Raw genomic sequence first — 13,056 nt, forward strand, 5'->3', positions numbered from 1 at the left:
ATGGACTTTGTTCTCCCACGACATAAAAAAATCTCTGTTTTTTAGCTTCTTTTATACATAGATCTCTTAATAAATCATGAATCATGCATGATTTTACATTCCCAAGGAACCCCAAGTCATGAACTAGAATCAGATTTCTATCAATTAGCTCTTTCAAGTACTCTCTGGCAACTGTGTTCAAGCTTTTGTCGTTTACTGATTTCAGAAATCCCTCAGAAATCCATAACTTGACAACTTCTGAAGCAGTAATTACACTATCTTCCTCAAACACTCCCATATAAAGAAAACAAGGCTTTAGATAGGCTGGCAAATGATTATAGCTAAGTTTCAATAATTTCAAGCAATAATCATCATTCTCCGAATTCACTATTGCGCTTAAGTTTTCTTGCATGTGCTCCCAATATCCTAGTGTAAAATTGGATTTAGCCATTAGACCCCCAATCACAGTGATTGCCAAAGGAAGTCCATTACATTTTCCAACAATTTCCTTTCCAATTTGCTTGAGATCAGTAGGAAAACTCTATTCCCCAAATACAGTTTTGGATAACAAAGTCCAGCTACTATCCTCATCTAGCAAACTCATCTTACAGACATTGTAGGAATCAGTCAAGTGGGCAGCCAAGTTCGACATCCTAGTTGTTACTACTATTCGACTACCCTCATTGCAATCAGGAAAGGAAAATTTCAATTTATCCCACACATCTATACTCCACATATCATCCAATATAATGAGATACCTCCTACCTCATAAACACTTGTGTAGTGCTACTTGTAAATCATTCTCATTAATATTGCTCGAGCACCCTCTTGCTCGAGTGAGAACTTCCCTAAGAGTTTCTACTATATAATATTCTTGGGAAATGGTAGTCCACACGCAAATATCAAAATGATCCTTAATAAGCCGGTGTTCAAACGCACCTTTTGCAAGACCGATGCCACCCATCCCTACTATACGGATGATTTGGCGATTGGGGTTTCCATCAGTAAGCCTATAAGGAGTTGAAGAAGCACATCATCAAACCCTATCGTGAGATGGTTCTTTTCTGTGGAATCGGATCGAAAATCAGCACCATCAGTTCTCTGGTGCACTGCCTTCTCCCTCATTATCGCAATCACCTCTTTCTTCAACAAATCCATTTCTTCTATCACATTTTGCAGATCTTGATACAAGTGTATGCAACTAACTTGTTCATCACCATTGTCGTTGGCTGCTTTTGCAGAAAGCTGGACAGTGTCAATAATATAGGACTCGATCAAATCTTCAGCTGCACGAGCTACATCTACAATGCGCATCTCCAACGGGTCTTCTTCGTCGCTGTATGCAAAAGGGGAGTTATAGCTTTCAAGAAATTTCTGCAAAAAGACAAGTTTTTCAGTCAGAGATTCAACTTGTTGTTTATCAAGGGAAATTGGAGGGGAAGGATGAGTTTCAATATCATCTATGATACGTATAAGAGAAAGCAGAGCTGCATAAGCCGCCATGAATATAGATGAGCAGTGTGAATGAAAATGAGATAAATCTGCAGAGAAAATTGTGATACTGTGATATAGGAACAACTTCCTTTGCAGCTGGCTCCCATTGTTTATAAGGCACAACTAATAATTGCTCTTTAGTTCGCCACTCAAAATTTACTTTTAGCCAAAAACAAATACAGTAAGTGACTATAAAGGTAGGTGCTTTTGTGCTTGTGAATATCAACCACAATCTTAAAACACATCGAAGATGACAATTCAGATATAATCCCTTTTTGAAATTGAATTTAATTTTATCCTTCAAAAAAAGTAAAAGTATTTTTGGTAATATTCTTAGCGAAGAAATCCATACGTAATTCAAAACATACTGTTCATTCAAATTTTATTAGTGGAGTTTCCCTTTTTGGTTGCATTTTTGTGTTGTTTTAAATAAATCTATGGAAAGTTTGGACGAGGAGAATTGCAAAAATGTCCAAAAGTTGAACGCAAAAAATAATTTTAGTAGTCCACCATACTTATATACTCCCTCCGTCTCACTATATAAGTGATTATAAAACCAATCAAACAACCATGCATAACCTAATAGCTCCAAACATTGTGATAGACAATGCATAACCAATTTCTTCCTAATAGTTTAGACATTGTGTCGTTTTAAAACTTACTCAAAAATCTACAAACATTGTGCAAAGCGACACGGTTTATGATAGACAATGTCCCCTTTTCTTCCTCCTTAATTCCATTTTGTCATCTTTTGTCCAATATAACTCTATATCGATGTAGAAGGATTCACTTGGAAAGTATGAAGCCTTTTCGAAATCCTTGCAAATAATCATCAAAGTGAAAACACAGAGTAATGAACTGATTCTTGAATATGAAAATACCCTTGTTCTTTTAAAGATCTATCTCGTATCTGGCATTGCATGGTTTCACTCTACAATATCTCTGAACCATTCCCCTAAAGCTCATCTAAAGGCATCATAAATAGTCTACTTGTCTTGAAATGATCTAGACCAATTGGAAAATCTAAATTCATTTCGCCTTTTGATATAATCCAAATTCGGTCTTTCTTTTTTGGTAAGTCTTTTTCTCTTATGAAGTGAGCATCATTTTTCACCGACAATGCTTCAATCATTTTTTCTTTCTATCTCTCCTACTTTATCAATTTATCATTAAAACTTGTTCAGTCCCAAATTCCCTGTTTTTATGTGACAGAGAAAGTATATAAAAGTCGAATCCACATTTCGCTAACTTTTTTTACCCACTTTTTTTTACAAAGCCTCAATTTCTTAAAACCGTCACCGATCAAATTTGAGACATCTATTAGGCACCAGAGGTAGTATTTGACAAGTTGACAAACCTAGTATAAAATGTAACCATGGTATTTACTATATCTCAATTTAAATGAGTTATATTCCATTTCTTTAAAGTTATTTGAGCCACGTTTTTCATGGCAGAAACCAAAACTTCTAATCTCACAAACTTTATCCACTCTTCTACTTTACTTCACTTGGGATCAGGTGCAACTGCCATAAACGTATGATTCTCGACATCTGCCATATCAATAAGAGGCTCCTTTCGGTCGGTAGCATACCCTTCCAGTTCATCCAAAGCAACGGAAGGAGTAACATTATTTTTTTGCAGCTCATAAAACAGCCTAACTCCAAAGCCCAAGATGCAGAAAGCCCCCTGCGCATTGAGGGGGAACTTGGATCGATTCTCGTACCAACGATTTGATGATACACTAACAAATATTTCGGTACAATTACATTTGGTGGCTTATATTTGCTTTCATTGTATTCTATAGCTGAGTATTAGTTAAAGAAAAATTAAAAAAGTCATTTACTTTCTGGGCATCCAACATGCAAGACGAATGAATATATACAAATATAGAGCATGAACTCCAATACCGAATTGAGCTATCAAGTTAACAAGGAAATCTCCCTGTCAGGCGAATGTGATCGAGTGTGCTCCTCAGCCCGTATTTGAGCACCACCTTGTTGGCGTAAACTGCAGAATTGTCTGATTCAATCTGGTGTTTGAAAAACTCGCAAAGTTTTTTCTCAAATTCAGACATCTTCGCCTTCTTCGAAGAGCCAGACGAGGATGCTGAGGTCGAGGCAGAAGCTGCATTGCTACCAGAGCCAGCATTGATCTCTGAATCTAACCACATCTGAGCTAGCACTTGGCAGATTCCTCTTTCAACTTCTGGACTAAGATTTGGGTAACCTGAAAGTTGATAAGTGTGTAGGCATGTACTACAGCAAGAGAAATTAGTGAGCGTTAACCTTTTAGACGGAGCCACGCATACATCATTTCATGAGCCAGGACCAACCCAGTCAGTAACCTACATCAGGACATAGATTACTTACGGTGAGGATCCAAAGGCAGAAGATTAGCTATACCTCTCTACCTAGGCAGACCATACAGAATGAGGATCGCTGTTACTTCACATTTTCGAACGAGTCTGTAAGGCTCAGGAAACATGCCTGCTATCCAATATGCTCCTATTTTTGGTCTCCTCAGTATCTGGGAAGTGAAGGGTCGAAAGTTAAGAGCGAAAGTATTTTCACAACGTTATTCAGTTTGATTTTTAGGTCACATTAATGATTTGCTCGTACTGTGTTAACAGTTTGCTCTTCTGATAGGCAAAGGCCTGTAGTCTGCGGCGTGTGGTGATGACCCTGGCAACAGAATAAATATTACTAAATCAGCCCCTTTGCCGATGAGAACTTTAGGAAAACTATGATGCTTTCACAGAGTAGAGTGTACAGTTTTCTCTCCTTCGATGGCTTCATTTAGTGCTTGCCTCTCGACCAAGAGTAATGGCACTTGCTGCTCTACCTTCATCATTAGACCTTCGTAAAATTCTTGTATTTCAAGGTAAAGCGGTTGGCACTCGTGTGTATCCATTATTGATGAATCTAGACACTCGAAACACAGCTTCCTCCGATCATCAAGAATGATATATATAGTATCTACTGGCTGCACTACGGGACAACCATTAAATAGGTAAAAAATACTAAGACATACTCCCTCTCTGTCCCAACTTAGTTGGGACATTTTTTTTAGCACGAAGAGTGGGAGATTAGAAATTATGTTAAATAGAATACAAAAAGACATAATAAAATTAAATCTAGAATAAAGTAGGAGAGATAAATGAAAGTAAAATAAGAGAAATAAAGTAAGAGTGGAGAGAAATGACTCAAATAAGTTGGGACATCAGGATTACGAACTCTACTAAGTTAGGACAGAGAGACTACTATGTATTTCCCGTTCATGAAGATCTCATGTTCGTATCTCTTTCTTTCAGTTTCCCTTCAAAGAAAATCTAATTTGTACTGCTCACCTCCATTCTTTTACAGCTACAGCAATGGGATGTTCCATCATGTTCGTGTGAAGGGCAGTACTTCTGCTTCCAGAAAGGATGAACTCTGTACTCAATAAGCCCGGCTGCATTCAAGGGAATCTACATGAATGGAAAATGAATATAAGACCAAAGCTCTCGAGGAACAAGTATGACTCTTGATAGGTCAATCGAGAAATACCAAATGAATATAACTCAGTCTATTCAACTAAATGGTGGTGCAGTGTCTCCTACATTAATTAATAGGCACTCTCTATTTCTCTCTGACTAATATTACTGAATATGAATTATAGTTCGAACGTCAGTTGAAAGACGGAAACAACAGCCAATTTGAATATCGCAGAATGTTAATGTGACACATTTAGGCCCCTCTTGGTATGGTGGAATGGATTGACATTCCTACCTTCATTCCATTTTTTTGCTTGGTGATTCACCATTCCTTTTGGAAAGGCCATTCCATTCCACATGGGAATACCCATTCCATTCCATTCCATTTTCCTTTTTCCTCATTTTAAATTTTAACAAAATTATATATTATTTTATATTCATATATAAATTTAATATCATCACAATTTTATAATAAAATTAAAATAATTTTTTTTAATACTTCACACATTTCACACATAGTAAAATCAACATATTAATTATTCATATTTTATTCCATTCCATTTCTATATTAATTTGTAGTTATCAAACATAGGAATGAAATCAATCATGGAATAACAATTTCATTCCTTTTGCATTCCTCGTGCTTACCAAGCACAAGAATGGAATGGAATTATCATTTCATTCTCATCTCCATTCCATTCATCGTACTAAGGAGCCCATTAATATTGAAGAGAGGGAGGAATATATTTTTGCAGCTCATTCAACAGCCCAATATGTAGCCCAACTTGCAAACCAAAGATTCAGCAAGCCCCCGCGCGTTGAATCATGAGCTAGACGCACGTCCCACTCACAGTCTCACACCAAGAAATGAATGAAGGATTGTGTGTGAAAGATAGTTGCTAGTGTTTCCTTTTTCGTGGAGAAGTTATGATCCATGTTCTGCATTTTAGAAGATAAAATTAGCTATAGTTATTTTATTTCATTATGAAGATATGAATATATGAATCAAGTTTCTCTTCCCCCTTCACTTCATTATGCTTGCATTTTCTGCCTATTTTCATAGCCTTGATGCTTTCATTGCCCACTCGTCTTGCCAACTCCTCCACTCCCTCACTAGTTGGCTTCGCTGTCGTCTTTGCTCCAACAACAAATCGATAAAAATAAAAAATAAAATAATTATCAAAGGGGGAGAACTTGGATCGATTCTCGTACCAACTATTTGATGATACATGAACAAATATTTTCGGTACAATTACATTTGGTGGCCTTTTTTTCGGCAATTAGTTAAAGAAAAATTAAAAAGTCATTTACTTTCTGGGCATCCAATATGCAAGACATTTGCATATAGAGAAAAAATTTCATACCAAATACGGAGATATCAAGTTAACAAGAAATATTCCCTGTCAGGCGAATGTGATCGAGAGTGCTCCCCAGCCCATATTTGAGCACCGCCGTGTTGCCTTCCCTGAAACCATCTCCGTAAACTTCAGAACTATCCGATTCTATCTGCTGTATGAGAATCTGACCAAGTTTTTTCCCAAATTCAAACCTCTTCTCCTTCTTTGAAGAGCCAGACGAGGATACTGAGGTCGAGGCAGTAGCTGCATTGCTACCAGAGCCAGGAATGATCTCTGAATATAACCACATCTGAGCTAGCATATTAGTGAACGTTTACCTTTCAGACGGAGCCACGCATGCATCATTTCATGAGCCAGGATTGACCCAGTCAGTTATCTACAGAATGAGAATCGCTGTTACTTATGGTGAGGATCCAAGAAGGCAGAAGATGAGCTATACCTCATAGTATAACATATAAGTTACTCTACCTAGGCAGACCATACAGAATGAGGATTGCTGTTATTTCACATTTTTGAACGAGCCTGTAAGGCTCAGGAGACATGTCTGTACGATATCCTCCTTTTTTGGGTCACCTCAGTATCTGGGAATTGAAGGGTCGAAAGTTGAGAAAGAAATATTCTAACAGCGTTATTCAGCTGATTTTCATTTCATAGTATTTAATATTTTTTTGTACTGTGCTAACAGTTTTCTCTTCAGATAGGCAATGGCCTCTAGTCTCCGGCATGTGGTGATGACCCTGGCACCAGAATAAATAATCAGCCCCTATGCCACTTTAGTAAAACTATGATGCCTACACATAATAGACTGTACAATTTTCTCTCCTTCCATGGCTTATAGCAACGGGGTGTTCCATCATGTTTGTGTGAAGGGCAGTACTTCTGATGCCAGAAAGGATTAGCTTTGTACTCATTAAGTCCGGCTGCAATCGTGGGAATCTACATGGATGGAAAATAAATATAAGACCCAAGCTCTAAAGTAACAAGTATGACTCTGGTAGGTCAATCGAGAAATACCAAACAACAAATATAACTCATTCTAGTCCAAACCCAATCACACAATAGTAAAAGAATAAGCTAAATGTAATCCGAAATGTATGTACTGTGTATCAAACTATATATACAGCAAAAGAATATGAAGAACACTTACAAAGTTCTTACAAACATCACATTTGGGGTGGTGCAAGTCCTTATAGCATGATTTATGGAAGGGATGATTTTTATAGATGGGAAACTGAAACAGAATTCGAGATAAGTCAGTTCATAAGATTATTGGTCCATTCAAGTTATGTAACCCGTCGCTAAACAATCTTTTTTTGCCATTTTGGTATGTACACAAAGATTAGTCCAATTCTATTCATAGAGTCATAGAAACTACCCCACAACATATCACTGTCAGTATATCGATTTATTTTCTATTTCTACCACATGGCCCACTACTTTCTCTACTCATAATACATTTATTAATTAATACTAACACTGCCCTCCCCCTAAGGTGGGACATTTTCCCCACTCACAGTGATACACCAACCAGTTTTAATTAAAACACATAGCGCACCCATTAGGCCTGTTTTTTGGGGATGGAGGGAGTATCAAAGAGACATAGGGAATATAAACGAGGCACCTAGAAAGTCAGAAAATGAAACTACTCCGTATAATGTTCTCATAACAGTTTAGCACCTCATAATCAGAAATTTCTTGGTCGCAAGCATTACAACAGAAACATTTTGGATGCCAAACAGCTCCCATGCAACTCAAGTATCTTCCAGGGCCAATTTCAGTATTGCAACCAGTGCAGATTCTACACAAGATGAATAAGCCGGTTCATGAGAGTTAAAAAAAGTATTCTCTACCAAAAGAATAGCCAACTCATACAATGAATGTTGAAAATTAAGTCATAACAAGACATTCATTTCAGTTTTCAACATTTTATATGAATGTGCTAGCTCTCTTTGAGACAATATATCGAGAGACTCATAAAAATGTCCGAGACACAATAGCTTGCGTACGTTTCTATCAAATAGTACTCCCTCAGGCTGCGATTATGACTTGAATCTTTTCACTTTTAATATATATGGTAACGTAGATATCACGTTCCATTAACTCATTCCATTCGCATTTTATTATAAAACTAATTTATAAGTTGGACCCACATTCCACTAACATTTTCCACCCAAATTCCTTGACATTTCTTAAAACTCGAGCCACCAAAAAAAGTAGGATGTGTAATCGCTGAGGGAGTAATAATGTAATATCGAAGGATGTTGATGTTATCATAGAGATTCAGAACGATCGCAACCTCTAAAAGTATTCATGAAGTTTGGATACTGAAAATCTTTGAGTTCTTTGAGTTACTAAGAGTAACAGCTAATGACATTGCTAATATACTTGCGACGCTTCTCAAATATTGCATAAAAATTGCATTACTTGCTTATGTATATTAAAAGCATAAGAATGGACATGTTTTCAGTTCGATAACTTTAAATTTCTATTTGCAGATCAACTTTGCATAAATAACCTAGCCAGAACTTCGAAGAATATGTTCCACCAATCGATCTGATAGGTTGATAAGATTCTAAAAATTTTAACTGAAACATACAGAAAGCTGAAAATGATAAATTACTGGGAAATGTATTACCTGTATCCAGAAGGATAGTGGAGTTGAGGTAACTGAGTTGGAGGAGGTTGAGGTGATTGGGGTGAAGGAGGTTGAGGTGATATGGGTGGAGATGATCGAGGGGAGGACTTCACATTCAAACTTTCTTGCAGAGCCTTAGCAAGCTGCTAATCTTTGTCCAACTGAGAATCATTATCTGCATTCACGAGTCCAAGTTACCGAGCTTACCAAATCCTTAAAATATTTCAAACACATTGATGCTTCTTTACTAACTTAACTCATGGTAAAGAAACACCATAGAGATAATAAAAAAAGATATCTCAAACTTCCCAGACAATTTTCTAATTAGCTCATATTCACAAAAAGATATCACAACAGATCCCCAAACACAAGAAATAAGTTGACAGAATCTACCATTGGGTGTGAATCCTCAAGAGAAAATGTTGTAGCTGCTTGACTTACCTAGAACTTTTTTACCCTTCTCTTTCTTGTCACCTTCAGCTATGGAAAGTACGATTGCTCTATCAAGTCCTTCCATGTCAAAATCGAACAATTGATCCTAAATTATGAATCAACACAGAAGATGATGCAAATGAAATTGAACCAATGATGTTAGAGGCCAAGGGGAGATTGCAGATGAAATCAGAGGTCCTTCCCAAATTGTATCATCTTCGTATTTCTCGTGATACTGCCCTTTTCAGATTCTGTATTTTCGCCTCTACACTTATACACAGCAGACTGGCAAGGAATTTTGAAGCTTCTCAGGCAGCAAACTAGTTATGTTCAATCATTTTACAATTTTTATTCTTTAGCTAATTCCAGCAGAAGCCAAAAGGAAAGGGATCAAAAGATCAAACAATCATTAAACTCAAAAAGTTCACTGTGCACGAATTCTAAAATCCAAAAATCTAGTTACAACTTTCTCAAAGCAAAACCAATTAAATCATCGAAACAGAAAATGTATACTCATTATAAAGAGTTATCCACAACACCAGTATCCCTAGCAGGAAATATGTAAGAGAGACGTATGGGTTTTACCAGAAACAGATCAAGAATCAGCAGAATTTGGAAGAATCAGATCAGACGAGGCATCAAATTTGGGTGACGAAAGCATAATGAGGGAGTCAACAGCTGAAAGAATGGACAGTCCATTTGTAACAAATTACCCAATCTAGTTAGGGCGTGTTTGGTATCATAGACTCATACCATAAGTGGCGTTTGGTTTAGCAGTTTCCTTTTCTGCATGCCCGGGCTCCGGCCCAAGCAATGGAGGCTGCAACAAATGGTACTCCCTCCGTCGTCCCATTTTCTTTTTTGGTTTGTCCCAACTAAAATGACTCATTACTAAAAATAGAAGCACTTTTAGTTTATTTATTTTTTCTCTCTTACTTTATTCTCACCACTTAACATACAAAATAAAATTGCATAAAATCTCGTGCCGTTTAAGGAATGGGTCATCTTCCTTAGGACAGAGGGAGTATGTAATTATGCTACAAAACCCTGATTTGTCTCCCGTAACTTATTTTTATTTCAATTCTTTCATATGTACAACAAAGATTAAAGACCAAAGATATTTTGACAATCTTGAGATATCCCTCCGTCCGAGCTAAGATGACACATTTCTTAGTCGACACAAGATTTTAGGAGTTATTGGTTAATATCAATGTTTTAAAAATCGGACCGGTCGGCGAACCGGCGTCGTTACTGGTTCACTGGTTCAACCGGTTCACTGGTCGAACCATTGGTTGAACCGGAATATATAATAAACACATATATTATATATTATTAAGAAATTTAATATTTTTATGTATTAAAATAGATGATGTTTATTAATTTAAGAAAATTTATTTCATAAAATAATATTATAATTAAATACGAATTAGGTATTAAGTTTAGATAAAAATATTTATTAAGTTTAGATAAAAATATTTATTAAGTTTAGATAAAAATATTCATTGATGTCAATAGCTAGGGTATATAAATTAAGCATGTAATATAAAAAATTTATTTATAGTAAATAATGAATCTTATATGGTACTAATAATAATATAGATGGTAAGTAGAGCATCATTAAAATATAGAGGATGATAATTATTTATATTATAATTAACAATTATATTAAAGAATATAAAATTAAAATGAATTATTAGTTTTTGTAGATAAAAATTTAATGGTTAATGTATAAAAATATTTGATGTTCAAATTGTTCAATGAGCTCATGTGGTGGAGTGGGAGAGGTCTTCTTATGTAGAAGAGAGGTCATGGGTTCAACTCCTACCAACAACAAATTTTAAAAAAATTTAAACAAAACAATATTAAACCGGTTTCCGGTTCACGGTCCAATCGGTCCGGCCGGCCGGTTCTGCCGGTTCACAGCGGTTCAATGCATTGGTGGTTTAAAGGAGTGAACCGGACCGGACTACCTACCGGTTCGCGGTCCGACCAGTCGAACCGGCCGGTCCGGTCCGGTTTTTAAAACATTGGTTAATATAGTTAATTAGAAAGAGAAACAGTGGGTGAAAGTATTAAATGGAGAGAGAAATAGAGTTGAGTATTTAACTACACAAAAAATAAAATGGTTTGGTATATTAATTGGAGAGAAAAAGTTATCAAAAATAGAAATGTATCATCTTGGTTGGGACAAACTAAAAAGAAAAGTATGTCATATTAGTTGGGACGGAGGGAGTACAAACTTGGATGTATTCATATTGACATGGTAAATATTGTTCAAAAACAAAACACTTGTAGTCCATTGTAGTGGGATCTTCTGATCTAACTGTTAGATTAATGTCACATGTCATCTAATAATGTAGATGACTGCATATTTCATGCTTGCTTTGGTTAATTCACATTATGGATTTTGCTTATTTTAGGTTTCAATTATACTAAAGCATATTTTAATTCAAGTTATGAGCATGGTACATGTGATAATTACGCGAATAGAATTTGTCTAAATAATCTGCTAAATAGATCGAGTTAATTATGTGATTTATTTGATGCGCGCTTCCGCTGCCAACCCCTTCAATTATATTTGTTGGTATCTGTTTTGTGACGCATGTAATATGTTTTGTCTTCTTCCACTTAGCCCAATGCTTGGTCTAAGTGTGAGAAATTTGTGTTTATCTATTGGGGACTAACTACCATGTATTCCATTTCATCAAGTGAGCTTGAAGGCAACCTAAAATGAAGCTGGGAGGGGGGTAGTGTAGTTAGTGTTAATAGTACATGTTAATTTGTTAAGTCGGTATAGTGTCTGTTGCTAGTCTTTTTTTTAGGATTTCTGTGTTTTTTTTTTGGTATAAACTAAGTAAAATAAAAGGCATGATTCCCTTAGTAAGAGTGAATGAAGAAATGATACATGTTGATTTGTGAGAACCTTTCCTTTAATAAATTGAAATCAGTATGGAAGGTGCGAACGATGGAAAAGCCTTAACTTAAGCCATTTGTGAAGCCCGCTAAAATTTGAGTTAAAAGCCTATAGTAGAACACTTTCTACTACACTAAAAAAATAGAGAGGTTGTCACTTCATGCTAAGAGGGAATTGACATAGGATAGTGAGGACCAAAGGCGATAGCGATAGCCAGCAAAGCCCAACTTGAGCCACACTAAACACTACCCTTCTTTGGAACCATGAGCCGGTATACCATGTGAGTAAGGGGATAGAATGGAGCAACTCACCAATTGGGGTAAATGGGATAGAATAGAAAAAATAGCCAAACAAGGAAAGAGAAGAAAAGGAAAAAATGTACAGTCTTAGCAAAGAAAAGAAAAGAAAGGAGAACGATTTTTTGAAAAAAATAGGGCAGGAGTAAAATGTAAGAAAAGAAAGGAGAAATATTTTGTGGGAAAAAAAAGGCAAGAGTAAAATGTAATCTAACCGCCCTGATACGCTTGGATTTTGCACTGTTTTAAGGCCTTTATTTGGTCCGTTTTTAATGTCAAAATCACAATTCATGTCCATATTTTGCATATTTTCTCTATTTGGTATTTTGACGTGTTTTGTGCTATTTGTGCATACTTGAACCTAAAAGACAGCAAAAAGTCGAAGTTGGAAATTTGGAGTTTTCGAGACGCCCAGAGGTCCGCTACAACATGCACAGTGACCGCTAAGGCCCAACAACCGCTGAGCCAGTAGCGGT

General features: G+C 36.3%; 1 protein-coding gene and 1 pseudogene across 1 annotated transcript; both read right to left on the reverse strand.

Annotated features, from left to right (window-relative positions):
* Window positions 1-8: 8 nt before the first annotated feature.
* LOC125219590 lies at window positions 9-1,479 on the reverse strand. The gene is made up of 2 exons (XM_048121609.1): window positions 1,449-1,479; window positions 9-1,353 (listed from the first exon to the last, which is right to left on the reverse strand). Exons 1-2 carry the CDS (start codon window positions 1,470-1,472, stop codon window positions 949-951), a joined length of 429 nt encoding a protein of 142 aa, XP_047977566.1. The 5' UTR covers window positions 1,473-1,479; the 3' UTR covers window positions 9-948.
* A 1,918-nt stretch (window positions 1,480-3,397) lies between these two features.
* Window positions 3,398-10,162, reverse strand: LOC125220363 (annotated as a pseudogene).
* Window positions 10,163-13,056: the final 2,894 nt, after the last annotated feature.

This window comes from Salvia hispanica, chromosome 4 (genome assembly GCF_023119035.1).
Source record: "Salvia hispanica cultivar TCC Black 2014 chromosome 4, UniMelb_Shisp_WGS_1.0, whole genome shotgun sequence".
In the NCBI taxonomy this organism is placed as follows: Eukaryota; Viridiplantae; Streptophyta; class Magnoliopsida; order Lamiales; family Lamiaceae; genus Salvia; species Salvia hispanica.